Here is a 16,278-nt window from a genome sequence, read left to right on the forward strand (position 1 = left end):
GACCTTCTGTTTCAAGTAGAATGGGTTTCCTTCATAAAGACACAGACCAGTCAGTCCGAACAGCTTTGAGTAAACACCCAGAATAAAAATAGTTTCATACACACAGCTAGGTGTGGGTGTGGCTAGCAAATACTCTGATTCTACAATCTGTTTTGGACAAGGCAGTGCTTCGTATGTGACTAACAAAGCAAACGGTAAGCAGAGCCTGTGTGCTGAAATAAGCACAGTTTGCTAAAAGGACTGAATATCCACTTTGCCAGTAAAACACTACGCTTCTCAATGCTAGAGAACACTGAGATACTCACATACATTCACACATATATCCCCCAAAGAAGGCACATAACCACCCAGCACGAACCCCATTTTTCTTTTTCTCTATATAATACGAAGTGGATTCTGATTATAGGGGGGCAGTAGGAGGAGATTAAAAATCTCTTGGTACAAATATTTCGTTGTGTTGATGGAAAACCGGATGGGTAGAAATGCTAAGGGAGAAGTTCTGAAAACACTAGGAGTAGCCACAGCTGGACAACTTCACAGGGGCAGATTTACGAGTATATAGCTGAATACTACCCTGCTGCGTGTTCGCAGAAATGACACTTAACCAGATGCAGCATCAGTCTCAAGCAGATGCACAGGTGTGGATATAAGCGCTAACACACACACACACACACACACACACACACACACACACACACACACACACACACCCCTACTACTACTCAAGATACGTTTCCACATCCTAGCATGCAGATGCAGCATGTTACCTTCTAGTTCAGAACGGTCTCCACCGAGCATGTGCAGAGGAGGGCCTTGAGTTCTCACTTACCTTTTGTGGTCTCTCAGATGCAGTGCAGCTTATATTACTATAAAAGCTGTTTTTAAATGGTTTCTAAATGATAAAATGCACACCAGACTATCAACTCTCTGGGTCTCCTGATAATTTAAACTGATTTTTAAAAAAGCCATATTTAAAACCAGGTATGGTGTTACACTCCTGTATTCCCAGTACTCGTGAGGCTGAGGCAGAAGGATGTCTGTGAAGTGAGAGGTGCCTGGACTACACATAAGGATCAGGCTAGCTAGGGTTCTATACTAAGACCTCAACAAACAAAAGCAAAACTTCCAAAAGAGTGGTATTTACATGTACCTGAGCATGACATAGAAACATACATGATAATGTCGTATGTGTGTGTGCCTGAGTGTATGTATGGCACCTCATGCTAGCAGAGGTGGGGGCGGGTCAGATCCCTAGGAACTTGAGTTAACAGGTAGGTGGTTGTGAGCTGCCATGTGGGTACTGGGAAGAGCATGACAGATCTTAACCACTTAGCCATCTCTCCAGTACCACAATAACACAGATTGCTAAATGTGGCAGTGAGCCAAACATTTAAAAGAAGGGAGAGGAAAAATGAATTATGCATTTGTATTTCAACAACTGTACAAGGATTTGTTCAAACATACATAGGAGAAGACATGGAAGAGAGTGAGGAAGATGAAAGGACAAGCTTTTATTTCATCTTCTAAACAGTCAATATTCTAATGACCAATGGATCACTCCTGGTCCCACACTGCACTAATTCTAGCTAGATGCAGAAAATGATGTATTCATGCTGTGTACTGAATTTGCTCCAAGCCTGCTCACCTGCAAAGCTGATCTGGCTCAGAATCAAAATGATGACATTAAATGGGATACAAAGCTTGGTCTCAACTCCTTACTACTACATTTCCCAGGATCCTGAAAGCTAATAAGTTCTCTAAGGCTGTAAGAGAGAAAACCAATGACTGGAACTGATGGGGATAATGTTGACTTCTCTGGGAGAAAAATGTTTCTAATCTGGATGTTTCAAGATCCCTGTAGGGAACTGCATCGTTAGTCAACCTTATTTTTTAAAAGCAAAGTCTGAGGATCCTTTTCCTTTAAAAGGAATATAGCGATCTTATGTAAATAAACACATCATAGGGTTATCAAGGTAACAGCCTTTTCAACTATGAGGTAAAATGAAAATTTACAGAGGAAAACCTAAAGCCACTGATTGTGTAGCTATGAATAAAGAATTTAAACCCTGCAGGGAAATTAAACAGTCAATTTGCACAAGTCCAAGATATCTTGTACTTGTCTCAAAATTTAAAAATACTTAAAATGAAAATATCTGCTATTTCCCCCCATACTAACCTCTAAAAGCTTGCCCTAAAATTCTGATATGCAAAACAATATTACTTACATTTTTATTATTTTCCTCTTTACTTCAAGCCCTCAAAATTAGCAAAAATTCAGGTCAGCTACTTTTATAAAACTTTTTTCTAATAACTGAAAGATTAACATGATGATTTAAATCCATATTCTTCCTAAATAACTCTCACATTTTTCTACCAAATATTTTCAATCAACTAACACAAGAATGTACTTTTTAAAAATATAAAGGACAAGCCATCATTCCATCATGAACAAACACTGGAGTCAGAACTCCTAAAATGACATACAGGAAAAAAAAAAAGGTGCACAGTTAAAGCTATTAATATATGTCGAAGACAAAGAGTTTATTTTTCAATAAAAACACAAGGAAAAGAGAACCCAGCTTGACTTTGTTGGCCTGCCCAATAGCACTCTCCACCGTAATTAGTGCTGACCAGTCCTGAGGGGTGGAGCTTAAGCTCAGGGTAACCTCATGCAGTAAGTGAAAAAAACAGTATAAATACCCAGGGCATCTGTGAAAGGGCACCATCCACTGCTCACAGGGCAGAGGAAGCCAGGCAAGCTGCCCACACATCTCCAGGAACTCCCAGCACCAGGTAAGCCTGGACCAAGGATCACCGGGAGACATCCTGGTCAGGTGGCTAGGAAACAAACTGCAATCAATTACAGATATCATGGTATATGTGCATGATTTTAAAAGTGGCTTTCTAGCAAAGGGCAACCAGACAGGTTCCTGTGTAGTTAACTATTTAAGGTATTCTTAATGAAAAGGACTGTACAAATTTGCCTTAATGTGAATTCCAATGTATCTTGAAAGTTCTAGCTATTTCAGGTTATGCCAAAGATTCTGGATTATTTAATACAGTTATCTAGTAAGGTGATTATTTGGTGGGGTTATTTTTAGAGCATTATTTAAATGCAGCTTCTCAAAACTAGTAAGATGTGTATATATTCATGTAACAAAAACTTTCCTATTATTTTATGGAATATATTCAAAATATAAAACTTTGGCCATAAAAAAGATAACTATATAGTGAATCAATCTGCAGAGCATCACAAAAATAAAGCAGATCAGGCATGGGCTGCGTGTAACTGTTCTCTTCTGTTTTTCAGAATCATCTGAAAATATGCTGCCACCAATAGCCTTTCTGCTGCTAATGTCCCTGACCTCGGTTCATGGGGTGTTTTATGCTGAGAGATACCAAACTCCCACAGGCATCAAGGGCCCACTTCAGAACACCAAGACACAGTATTTCATCCCATACTCCATAAAGACTAAAGGTAAAGTCAGCTGTGCAATCTGCTCTACTAACCAGAGGGCTGGTGTTGTCAAGTATTAATGATCAACTCCTTAACAAAATACTTCCCAGCCTGTTCTTGTTCTATTGGCTCAAGTTACTACAACAAAATGATGTGTGGAAAAGACAAGTCTGTATATGGGAACATGATATTCCTGGAGAAGCTGGTAGAAGAGAAAGACACACCTGAGGAATATCAGAGACTATGTATGGGGAAGGCTTTTTTCCCTTTCAAATGATGGTTTCATGCAATTAAATAATTACCCAGAATCTAGAAATATTAATTCAGTAATATTAAGTTAATTTAAACTAAAAACAATTTCACAGACTAGGAATTTTATGTATCTAATTACTTAAACATTGCTTTAAAAACCCTAGCCTGCACATATGAAAGAAAAATGGTATCAAATAAAACCAGACAGCCCTCAATAAAGCTAATGGGCAAAGGAAGTAGCAATTCTCATAGTTACTTACACATTCACATATAGTGCACTGGTTAAATGTACAGTCATAACTAACTGCTAAGTGCTGGCTGTGTGGGCTCAGAGTTCCAAGGGTTTCTGTGAAGTTTAAATGTGCCTACATCTGATGAGTGTTATGTCTTGATATTACTACATTCAAGCACAGCTTCTTCCTTCTACTTCTCCACTGGGACAGCCTGAGACATTTCCTTTCCTTGGGAATCTAACCCTCACCTATCTGGCTTATTATATGAAGGATGCCAAGGCAGCACATGTAAAATGACATGAGATAGTCACAGAAGGGCCTTTGCTAATGGTATCCACCAGATCAGACACGAAAACTCCTGGTAATACAAACTGTTCTCAGATTTCACCTTCCACAGTATTTTTCACTTTATTCATAGATTTTTTCCAGCATAGAGCAAAGGCACGTGTTGTAATCTTTAAATGGTACTATTTTAGACAGAAATATCTTGAAAACAATCAAATGTTTAAGAATGTCTTTTTAAAAGAATTAAATATTTCACAAAAGGCAACTTAATATTTAAAAAGTATGAAAGACACTCTTTTCATGAAGAGTAGAACCCTCCAGGGAGATGTTTCGGAGACTCAACAGAAAGTGGCCCAAGCGATGCAGCATAAACATCCCTGGCAAATATCTCAGTGGGCCCATGGGACTGAGCAAGGGCAAAGAGGGGGAAGGGACTGTAACTTGTTTCTTTTTATAAGGAAGAAGATCTGAGAGGTACTCTTGACGTATGTCTCATAACATATATAAACTGAGGAAAAGATAAAAGCTAGAAGGAGAGAGGACAAACATATTCTACCTTAAAGCAGTGAGTGTAGTCTGAAATGCCAACGGCCAGAAATGGGTTTGGCACTTTGCCCTAATTCAGAGTTTTTAGCACTTTACCAATATCACAAAAAGTGCTGGAGTGAAAACGGAACACGCCATTGTTAGAAGGTTAAACGTGTCTCTGTCTTCCCATTTAAGGCATGATGCTCATCATTCTGTTCTTACGGAACAAATGGAAATACCTTCTTAGTAGATATAAAATGCAGAAGCTGTATTTTAACTATTAAATCTACCTAGGTCTCCTTTTGATAATGAACAAATCCCACCCACTGCCAGGTATCAGTGCCCTGTAACAAACACACATGCCTACATCAAGGTGACAGCAGAAACCCAGAAAGTTCCTAGGTAATCTCTGGGCACATCTCTGCACAGGCTGACAGAACAGTCAAACCACGCTCAGTTGTGCTGGAGGGGAAGCTACTCTGCCCTCAGTGCAGCCTGCAGACACTTATGAACCTTAATTGAAGGCAGCTGCTGTTCATGAGGGACTGTGCTCCTCCTAATTGTACTCTTCTAGACTAGGAACTGATGGCTATCCCTCAAATACTCACAGAAGCCAGACTCTTTTTTGCACTGAGAGGTTTAGGATCTTAAGACCAACAAAGACCCTGTCACTGGAGGGCAAGTTTCCAAAGTGTCTGATTCTACCCTTTCCAGTAAGACATGTTTCCCCCTTTGTTTCGACACTAAAACATATTTTCATAATTCCACAATTTTTTATATAAATATGATCCTTGTAATTCAATGCTACAGTAAATTCTGCATTTGAAAACTATGCTACTTTACTCCAAATCATTAAAATAATCCCTTATTTATTCATGAATTTTATTTTGTCTGTCAAAATTTATAAACACATATCATGGATATACAACAAAGTTAATCTCAGGAGGTATCTTTAAGAATATTAGTAACCACTGTTGGCTGGCTACTCTTTAAGTGCCAGATATTTAATAGGAGAGATTTTTTTAAAATTAACGTAATTACATACTAATGGCTAAAGGGAATGGTATTCTTTTAAAAAGTTATCAAAGATAATTTAGAATGGTTAATAAACATTCCCTAGTCTTTATTTTGGCTTTTCAAACCACTAAGGTATTAGGAATTTATCATACTAAATGTTATTGTATTCAAAGTTAGCTAAAAAGTGATAGATGTATAGTTAGGAGTTTAGCTCATGGTAGAGCACTCGTAGACTATGGGTAAAGTCCTGGTTTTGAGAGTAGGACCGATCTCTCTCTCTCTCTCTCTCTCTCTCTCTCTCTCTCTCTCTCTCTCTCTCTCTCTCTCTCTCACACACACACACACACACAGACACACACACACACTCCAAGAAATAAATAGATCATAGTTAAACATCATTTTTACAGTTTTGAGCTACCTACTGTCACATCTACTAAATCAGCATTACTATGAACTGCTTTCCAACAGTCCAAAAATCTAAAGGTTTCTGAACTCTTATTAAATAAAATGAATAAAAATTGTATAAGTAAATATTTTTTAAAAATCATCTGCAAATTTATGGTCATCCTTACTCATTATATATAATTTCTCTGAGGAAAAAAAACTTTGTTTTATGACATTTACAGTGACTACTGCCAATAGACAGAAACAAGCATGCTCTCCATGGCATATGGTAGTATCGACATTGCAGGCTGTCTCTCACTGCTGAAGGGCTTCTTATAGTAACTGTCACACTCTATCCCCGAGGCAGTAAGTCACATTCTGTTTCACCCCCATCTGTGATCTAATAGTACATTCTGTCACAGGCACTGAATAAGGGATTACTGAAGAGAAGTTCAGCACACCAGGGACATGTTTTAGTTAAATGAATCCACAGCATTATGAGATTAAGCAACGCTGACTACATTTTCATCACCACTTTGAAACTATTCTGTGTGCTTCAGCAATGCATTATGTCTAGTCCTGTCCTTCTTTGCTTCAATTTTAAGCCAATGAAGGAGAACAAAAGCCCATGTCTCTACAGAGGTGACAATGAGTCTAAATCAAAGAACGCTGCTCAGGCTTAAGTCTCTCATCTATGCCTTAGAGGATAACCTATGTGAAGCTAGACTGTATAGTTCTTCCTTTTCTTTGCTTTCCTTCCTAACTGGATGATTTTTCTCAGACAAAGTCATCAACTCACCTCCATGCTATGTTTACCTTAGAGGGATTCCTCAACACCAGTTTATTTTTATTGCCTCATTAGGATGACTCTTTAGTCATGGTAGCTGTGGCTTTGCGAAACCACCTTCTCCAGAAGTCTCTGAACAAATACAATGCCCATACCATCCAACCCACTGAAGACGGTTGTGTGGAAGATTTATCTGAAATGCAGAGACTACCAAACTCTGCCTTTACTGTGCTTTGAGAATCTCTGGCTGCTTTTACTGTTGCTTATGTTGGGTGTATGTTGGTGTCTTGCAGGAATCCCAGTAAGAGGAGAGCAAGGAGTTCCTGGTCCACCAGGCCCAGCCGGACCCCGAGGACACCCAGGTCCCTCGGGACCTCCAGGAAAGCCAGGCTATGGAAGCCCTGGGCTCCAAGGAGAGCCAGGGTTGCCAGGACCACCAGGAATATCAGCCACTGGGAAGCCAGGCCTGCCAGGCCTGCCAGGCAAACCAGGGGAGAGAGGACCACATGGACACAAAGGAGATATTGGACCAGCTGGCTTACCAGGACCTCGGGGCCCTCCAGGACCACCTGGAATCCCTGGCCCAGCTGGGATTTCTGTGTCAGGAAAACCTGGACAGCAGGGACTTACAGGTGCCCCAGGACCCAGGGGCTTTCCTGGAGAAAAGGGAGCGTCAGGAGCCCCTGGTGTGAATGGACAGAAAGGGGAAACAGGATATGGTGCTCCTGGCCGTCCAGGTGAGAGAGGTCTTCCAGGCCCTCAGGGTCCCATAGGACCACCTGGCCCTCCTGGAGTGGGAAGAAGAGGTGAAAATGGCTTTCCAGGACAGCCTGGAATCAAGGGTGATCGGGGTTTCCCAGGAGAAAGGGGACCCTCAGGCCCACCAGGTCCCCAAGGTCCTCCTGGGAAACAAGGACGGGAAGGTATTGGGAAGCCAGGAGCTGCTGGCACCCCTGGGCAGCCAGGTATCCCAGGAGAAAAAGGCCACCCAGGAGCTCCAGGAATAGCTGGGCCTCCAGGAGCTCCTGGCTTTGGAAAACCAGGCTTGCCAGGTTTGAGGGGACAAAGGGGACCTGCTGGTCTTCCTGGGGCCCCAGGTGCCAAAGGTGAACAAGGGCCAGCGGGTCATCCTGGGGAGGCAGGTCTGACTGGATCCCCTGGGAATATGGGACCCCAAGGACCTAAAGGGATTCCAGGGAACCATGGTGTCCCAGGTGCTAAAGGTGAGGCAGGTCCAATTGGGCCTGTAGGGCCACCTGGGGCTAGAGGAGCAAGGGGTCCCCCTGGGTTAGATGGAAAAACAGGGTACCCTGGAGAGCCAGGTCTCAATGGCCCTAAGGGTAACCCAGGGTTACCAGGCCCAAAAGGTGATCCTGGAGTGGGAGGAGCCCCTGGTCTCCAAGGTCCTGTTGGCCCTACAGGAGCTAAGGGAATGCCTGGACACAATGGTGAGGCAGGTCCAAGAGGTGAACCTGGAAAACCAGGTAGCAGGGGTCCCATTGGGCCACCAGGTACCCCAGGATTCCCTGGAGCTAAGGGTGTCCCTGGAAACCCAGGTCCTCCTGGTCCAGCTGGCATAGCAACTAAGGGCCTCAGTGGGCCCACTGGTCCTCCAGGTCCTCCTGGTCCAAGAGGACACAGTGGAGAGCCTGGCCTCCCAGGTCCCCCAGGTCCCCCTGGACCCCCTGGCCAAGGAGTCATGCCTGATGGCTTCATAAAGGCAGGCCAAAGGCCCAGGCTTTCTGGGATGCCTCTTGTCAGTGCTAACCATGGAGTAACAGGGATGCCTGTATCTGCTTTTACAGTTGTCCTCTCTAAAGCTTACCCAGCAGTAGGTACCCCCATCCCATTTGATGAGATTTTGTATAACAGGCAGCAGCATTATGACCCGAGAACTGGAATCTTCACCTGTAAGATCCCAGGAATATACTATTTTTCCTATCACGTGCACGTGAAGGGGACTCACGTTTGGGTAGGCCTGTATAAGAACGGCACCCCCACAATGTACACATACGACGAGTATAGCAAAGGCTACCTGGATCAGGCTTCGGGGAGTGCAATCATGGAGCTCACAGAAAATGACCAGGTGTGGCTACAGCTGCCCAATGCGGAGTCAAACGGCCTCTACTCCTCCCAATATGTCCACTCCTCCTTCTCAGGGTTCCTTGTGGCGCCCATGTGAACACTAATACCAAGCTCATCTAAATCCTCTGCTTCAAAAGGCTTTCCCCAACTCCATGGCTCCCACCCTGGAGATGCATATGGAGGTAGGCTAAAAGTAATGTGAACAGTTTAAATTTCTGAAATGCACTCCGCGGCCAAATTTCCTCCTATAATAGTGAACAGCAATGGTGACCATGTGAGGACTCTCTTGAGCACTCAGCAAGTCCAGAGCCCTCAGGGGTTCTGTGAATTCCTTTAATATTTAAAATTTCTACCATAAGCTAAAAAAAAAAAAACCTCACAAAAACAGAAATAAGGTTCTAACTCACCCTGAATTTCATTTCAGAAGTGCAGCATTTCTTTCTTTAAAAGCCTGTTTTTAATAATTAAAAGGAAAACTTCTAGGAAACATGCAGGAAGTATCACATAATTTTATAATAAGTACTTGAATATTCAAATGTAAATGATACTGTATCCCCTGGGATGTCTCTGATGGTGCATCACTCTATGGCTCGTACAGACCCTGTCATCAAGACAAATTCAAAAGCACAGGTGCATATATACTTTTGGAAGCTCTCATAAGAAACCAAAATATTGCATTTAAATTAACTTGAAGTACAAGGTGCTTCGTCAAAAACCTTTTCAAGCTTCTCTGCAATTGTAGAAAGTCCACATGCCTGGTGCAACTTGGAAACAGTTGTTTGACCTAGTCTTATGTCTGTCACACAGTGTGATTACTCCAATTTAATCCTGCTGCATCTCTGTAAAATGACTTTATGGGCTTACAGAACAGGAGCATGGAACGCCTTCCATTCCAGTGAAAGTATAATTAACATTAAAGGTTTCAAAATCAGACTAGAAACAAAAAGACATTATTTATTTATGCTCTGTACTGTATTTTTATATTACTGTTTAAAATTGTTACGCTGTACCTCACTTATGAAAGCATGGAGTGTTTAATCTACTTGTTATTACAAAACAATAAAATGACATGAATAGATTTTTCGTCTTTGACTTTACTTCAAAGCCAACAACTGGCTGTTCTCAATCGTGCTTTTCCTTGGAGAACACTAATGAGAAAATACAATGAAGCAGTGTGTGACTTCAAAGAGGTCATGGGTCCGTCCCTCTGTCAAGATGGACATTCCATGCACCATGTAACTATGGAGAGGTTAAAAAATAGCCTTTATGAGCCAGGACCAAGGCTGATGAGCACCCACAGGAAAATAAAAATATATAAACATCACTTTAAAACACTGGTTTTGTCTTGGAGGGAGAGAAGAAGTTGTCAGAGAAATATCAAATTGGAACAAATATCCTGCAATTATTATTTATGGCCTTAGCACATTTCAGTCATAATATTTAGAATTATTTTGATGACTTTATTTACTGAAAGGGAGGCATGTCATTTTTTTGGTGTCAATCAGCAGGCAACATATTTTAAAACTTAAGATTCTGCTGAACCCATCAGCCCACTTACTAATCAAGCCAGCCTGACTCAGTCACTAGAGTTACGTAACATAAAGGCTATTTACTCCTTCGAATAAGACCCTCTGTAAACCTGCAGAGAAGAGCAAAAAGTCCTAGCTTGAGGTTGGCAGTAACTTTGTCCCTATTCTGGGTCAACCACTCCAATTCCTTAAACAAAGAGAATGAAAGGAAATTCTATCAGCAGGGACTTCATCGTCTCTCTGTCACTACTGCACTGAGGGTTACAGGTGTCACCAGCTCCTGTTCCTAAGCCAGGAAACAAGGACTGGGACTTTGATTCTAGGGAATGCCTTCCAGTCTAGCCCAGCTGCATTGGAGACAAGTGAAGGAAGACAGCAGAGCAGACTGGCTCAGACGCCTGACGACTTACACAGCAGACTTACGACTTACGCGCACCAGAACTAGTTTCACAGTAAACATTTCACCAGAGCAAATCCCAAGTAAGGAGTGCAGCAAAAGACGCAGCGTCGATCTAATTCAGTAGACATGGGGCATTTAACAACCCTCTACCAGGAAGCCCCTCTTCACGTTACTCACCCTTAAAGGCTGACATTTTAAAATTGTGTTGTATACCAGCAACTACATCCTTCCAAAAATCAAATGTTTTTTGACCTCTGTTCTGCTAAAAGAAGAAATTTCCAAATGTAACAAGTGCAGTAATTCTGTTTCTAAGCATAGTGGTAAGCTACAGCAAATAATTACGTGTACTGACTCTAAGGTAGGAATTCAGGTTTTACAAAACATGACAGATTAATACAGAAATATTCCTCAAAAATCACTGCTGCAAGTCAACACATAAATAAATAAACATCACTAAGTATGAATGCAGTTTACATAGCCCAAATAAGGTAAAAATGTCCACTCCTACAGCCTAAAGTTACAGAATATTTAGACATACAAAAAATTTACCAAGTTCTATAGCTTCTGGAATAATGGGATGTGCATGATGGTATAACAGGGCCCAAAGCAGGGCAGTTCAGAATTCACTGTCCACTTAACCTGCACTTCCACAAACAGAAGTGCAAAGTCTCAAATGTCAATCATCTTATGGAGAACTTTGCAAGCTAGCAAAAAAATTTACACTCAACTATACAACTCTACAGCCCTTTGTTTCATAGAAACATCAACAGTGTTTACTTTCTATATGAAAAAAGATTATTAGATATTTATATATAATTATGTTCACTGCAAAATACTACAGGCTGATGAACTGGGGTGAAGTTCAGCAGTAGAGCCCTTGCTTGGAAGTGGAAGGACCTGGGTTTGATCCCCAGACCTGGAGGGCACTCGATATTTTTCCCCCATTGGTGTAAGTTAAGAAACGGGTTCCATTTCGTGCTGATAAAATCTACAATGCTGGGGATATACCTCAGTGGTGATGCCCTTTCATACTCTAGGCCCCAAGTAAAATCCCCAGCACCTAAACCAACCCAACCCAAACCAAACACCTCTCCTGCTCAACGGAAACTTTCACCAATGCATGCATGACTTTAATTCTCATTTCAATAATAAGCCACTTATACACTTAATTGTGTTTTTAAAATAAAATGGATGCAAAAAAGAAAAGTGATACTGGCACACAAACCAAGTTATATTCACAGGTCTTAAGTTTAAGTATAACTTGTCAAACTAAAGATTTATTTCATCTGGACAGTCACAAAGCAAATGATAAATTTTTAAAAATTGCTACATTTTCCTGGTTTGATATTTAGAGTACATCAAGACACATGGAATTTTTCTTAATTACCTGTACTTTTTTTTTTAATCTGCTAATGAAAGCAAGAAAATATTTGTCCAGAGCATATCTTCTGTTTTCTTTCTCTAGACTTTTACACCCCCTACTGGAGAAGGGGGTGACTTTTGCCTAACCAAACATTTTTTAAAGGTCACTCCTAATTTTCCAAAAATTCTTGATAAATTCACCATGTGTACTTCCTCAGTCACCTCTGAAACCACCGAAAGCAAACAAAGTGACATCTCAACTTGAAAGTTACACGTAATTAACACCTCTTATGACTAATGCAATTTTCGAAAGCCAGTGCCCACTCACCTTTGTTAAGGAGTCCACCACCCTGGCACACAGAAGAGCCCCCGGCAGGTCAAAGTAGTTATCATAGAAGTAACACTTTCCTAGAACAAACAAACAGAAAAGAATCAATGCCTCCTGCTTGTGGAAGAGAGAGAAACTTGTCTGAAGGAAGCCTGGGTGCTCATTTGATTATCTGAAAAGCCTCCACTTCCGTTATCCCTTGTGTCAGAGGTGGGGCCAGTGGTGTGTGTGCTGCCTGTCTGCAAGTGGAGGCCAGAAGACAGCCGGTGTCATTCCTCAGGCACATCCACCATTTGTTTGTAAGACAGTGTCAGTCATTGGCCTGGAACTTGTCACATAGGCCAGGCTGACTGGCCAGAGAACACCAGATTCCATGTGTTGCCACCTTCAAGCACTGGGATTACAAATGTAGATGGCACCTTGCCAGGGTTTTTCATCGTAAATTCTGGGGACTGAACCTAGGTCTTTCCTAGACTTTTTAATGTTTTGTTTTAGGGACATTTCACTTGTGTTGCACATGTCTTTGAGCAATGGTACTATTAGCTGGGTATGTAGAGAACTTTCCATAGGAATTTCAGTGAAAAGACCCATTTCAAATTAGCATTACTACAGGCTATCCTTTTTTTTCATATTTTAAAGATTTACTTATTTTATTTTTTTATTGAGTATGTCTGAGTGCTTAATCTACAGGTATATACATTCTACATGGGTGCCCGGTGCCTGTGGAAACCAGAACAGGGTGTCAGAGCCCCTGGGACTTAAGTTACAGACAGCTGTGACCTGTCATGTAGGTGCAGGGAACTGAACCAGATCCTGGGCTAGACTGAGTGCTCCTAATTGCCGGATCCATCTCTCCAGTCCCCATCCTTATCTTTTGAGAATGTTTAAGTTCTAATGACCCTAAAAGACAGCTGAGACAGGACATCTGTAAGTTAAGCATTTTATTAAAACACATTTCAGTTGCAAAACAATATATAACCTCAAGACAGAATACATTATCACTGTAAAATGCAATATGAAGAAGCCACAATATATTATTAATGTGGCCAAAACAGTTAAATAATCTAACATTAGAGTCCCATGAATTGTCCCCTATAAACTTCTCTAATTAACCCATGTAGAATACTGTGTTCTATTTTGCACCATTTAAGACAAACAGGAAAACTTGAGAACAGCCAGGGTAATGACAGGAATAAAAACCATGTCATGTGAGTGTATGGTGGACTGGATCAGAAAATCTCAAGAGTATCGAACAAGCACATTCCAGGGTCTCATGGGAGAAAAGGATTAAGGTTTATTCTGTGTGGTCTTGGGGTAAATTAAATCCAAGCCCTTCCTTGTCCATTTATCATTTCTGGATTTCCATGTCCCAGGCAACACTTCTGCTGGCCCACATCGCATCTGACTCCAGCTGTGGTGCTGAGCAGTGTCACATGAGACCTAACAGAGTCACTTGCTTTCACCCACGGCCCCAGAGCCACAAGTTCAACTTGACTAACAAGCAAGTGAAGCAGGCACCCCAACATCCTTTCTCTCCAGAAATCTCAGTGAAATCCAAAGTCCCCTGTCCCTTCTTTCTATAATATTATTAAGGTTAGCAACCATATGCTCTGACAGCTTGAATGTAAGCATAGTCTAAGTTTCAGAGCCACTGGACCTTCTTTCGTTCCTCCTTCTCCACACTTAAAAAAATTTATGTGTGGGGTGAGAGAAGGCTCAGTGGTTAGGAGCATGCACTGTTCATCCAGAGGCCTGGACTCAGATCCCAGCACTCAGGGCAGTTCCACCCAAATACCTGTAACTCCAGTTCCAGGGATCTGACACCTTCCTCTGTCCTCTGTGTGCATCTGCACTTAAAAAGTTTTATCGTTTTAAAGAGACAGGCCTTCACTGCGTATCCATCTGACATCCCAGGTTCTGCACACCTGGATGGCAACTCTGCCCCACAAACCAGATGAGATGAGACCAAGATGTTTATGGGGACTGCAGCAGTAGGAGCTGTCACTTCTAGGCAACAGCACCCTCTGGTGGGATAGGAGTGAACAAACAAGCCCTCATAACTGGGTACCTGCTCCTTCTCAGAGCCAGGGGATATTTTATCTTTAAAAAATAGTCCAGATTTTGATTGAATTTCCAAGTGAAGCACTTAGCTCTGAGCCTGGCGTTCCTGGGGAAAGGGAAGAAGTTACTTAACAGCACTTTTTATCACTGGGAATTGAATGGATAACTTCACATATACTAGGCACCCTCTCTCTACAGTGAGCAATTATCCCAGCCCGAAACAACAGTTTATTATCATTACTTGGGAAGAAAACTTTTGACTGAGACGCACAAAAGCACTCTATACTGAGCTCCACAGTACTGTCTTTCTCTTATACACTTACTTTGTCAAAAACACTCACACCTTCTAATACTTTCAAGTCACCAGAAAGACTTAAACAAAACATCCCCAAAGAAGGTAAATGTAACAAGGAAACACAATAATAACAAATAAGTGTTAACTATTTTCAGCTTATCATATGTCTGAAAGGGAAAGGGCACATTTTAACACTACAGTGTGGTGGAAAAAGCAGGGCTTATGGCAGAGAGAACAGAGAAACAGTATCATTTTAATGAGGACTTCCTGCCCATAAAAAAAGGTCTTAACCACTCCAAATCACCCCACCCACACCTATGTCAGTGAATAATTTCTGATATATTGCTTCTTGTTTCACTCTGGTAAAGCTCTTTACACAGACTTGAGGAGAATTGCGGAATCATTTTATAATAAAAGTCAGAGGCAGGAGACAGGACTGTCAGTGAGGAAGCAGGGTCTAGGGAACAGGAATGGCAGGCAGTGGAAATAAGAAGCCCCGGGAGACAGAGAAACTGAGGATGGAGCATGTAACTGCTATGTAAAAAACAGACCCCAGCTAAGGAATGCATCATCTCCAGGACAAATCTTTCTACTCCAGAAGAAACACGGGGAAAAGGAGATTCAAGCAAACCTTCCACAGCAGTGACAATGTGGGAAGCACACTCTAATCCAATGTCAAACAGAAAGTAGACACACCTGAAAAGCAAATACTGTTGCTGCTATAAAGCCACAGCCATTCCTCTGGACACCTTGCTTGGCCAAGGGACAGACAGGCCAAAAGTGAGGCAGAGGAGCCCTACCTGAGCAGCAGGGAATGTCGACGTTCGCTGCACAGTGTCTGTCTGTCGTACAGTGCCTCCAGTCCTTCTTGCCGTAGGTCTCCACCAGCTCCTCTGGAGTCATCATCCTGGTGCCGTGGCTTGCCCTGTTGGGGAGGACTGTAGTGCTCACTAACAGTTCCCTTGACTGCCTCTTCAGTAACACGAGAAGACTGATCCCCATCCTCTGGGGTTAACATAGCTTTGTGTTAATTTTTTCTTGAAACAGGATCTTGTTATATAGCCTAGGATGGCCTCGAACTTGTGAAACTCCTGCCTCAGCCACCTGACTGCTACCCATGGGCTGTCATGCCCAAACATTGTTTCCCTTTTTTGCATATTTGGTTTTCACTGGGTTGATTTCATCTGGTCTGGGATTCTAGAAGCACTTTACGGCTATAGTATAACAGCCATGATACTAGGCCCTTTAGGCAGAAAACAGTTGCCTAGGCAACAA

At 41.9% G+C, this 16,278-nt stretch overlaps 2 protein-coding genes across 3 annotated transcripts in view; one reads left to right on the forward strand and one right to left on the reverse strand.

Annotated features, from left to right (window-relative positions):
• Positions 1-16,278, reverse strand: part of Nt5dc1 (5'-nucleotidase domain containing 1) — a 107,095-nt gene that overhangs the window by 80,993 nt on the left and 9,824 nt on the right. Inside the window, exons 4-6 of one of the 2 annotated variants that reach the window (XM_027402134.1) lie at positions 15,804-15,928; positions 12,648-12,727; positions 11,135-11,216 (exon numbers count right to left, since the gene is read on the reverse strand). In XM_027402134.1, the coding sequence (XP_027257935.1) occupies positions 11,135-11,216; positions 12,648-12,727; positions 15,804-15,928 (287 nt within the window). Of the gene's footprint in view, positions 1-11,134; positions 11,220-12,647; positions 12,728-15,803; positions 15,929-16,278 lie in introns of both variants that reach the window. The other variant, XM_027402133.1, reaches the window with a different exon arrangement.
• Positions 3,325-9,125, forward strand: Col10a1 (collagen type X alpha 1 chain). Its single transcript, XM_027402135.2, has 2 exons — positions 3,325-3,478; positions 7,237-9,125. Exons 1-2 carry the CDS (start codon positions 3,325-3,327, stop codon positions 9,123-9,125), a joined length of 2,043 nt encoding a protein of 680 aa, XP_027257936.1.

The sequence above is a fragment of the Cricetulus griseus genome, chromosome 2, assembly GCF_003668045.3.
Source record: "Cricetulus griseus strain 17A/GY chromosome 2, alternate assembly CriGri-PICRH-1.0, whole genome shotgun sequence".
NCBI lineage: Eukaryota > Metazoa > Chordata > Mammalia > Rodentia > Cricetidae > Cricetulus > Cricetulus griseus.

What these genes read in the sequence shown, in the direction of transcription:
- Col10a1 (XM_027402135.2), top strand. Translation starts at nt 3,325, where the DNA reads ATGCTGCCACCAATAGCCTTTCTGCTGCTAATGTCCCTGACCTCGGTT. An exon ending in ATACTCCATAAAGACTAAAG is followed by an intron (nt 3,479 to 7,236) that starts GTAAAGTCAGCT and finishes GGTGTCTTGCAG; the next exon opens with GAATCCCAGTAAGAGGAGAG.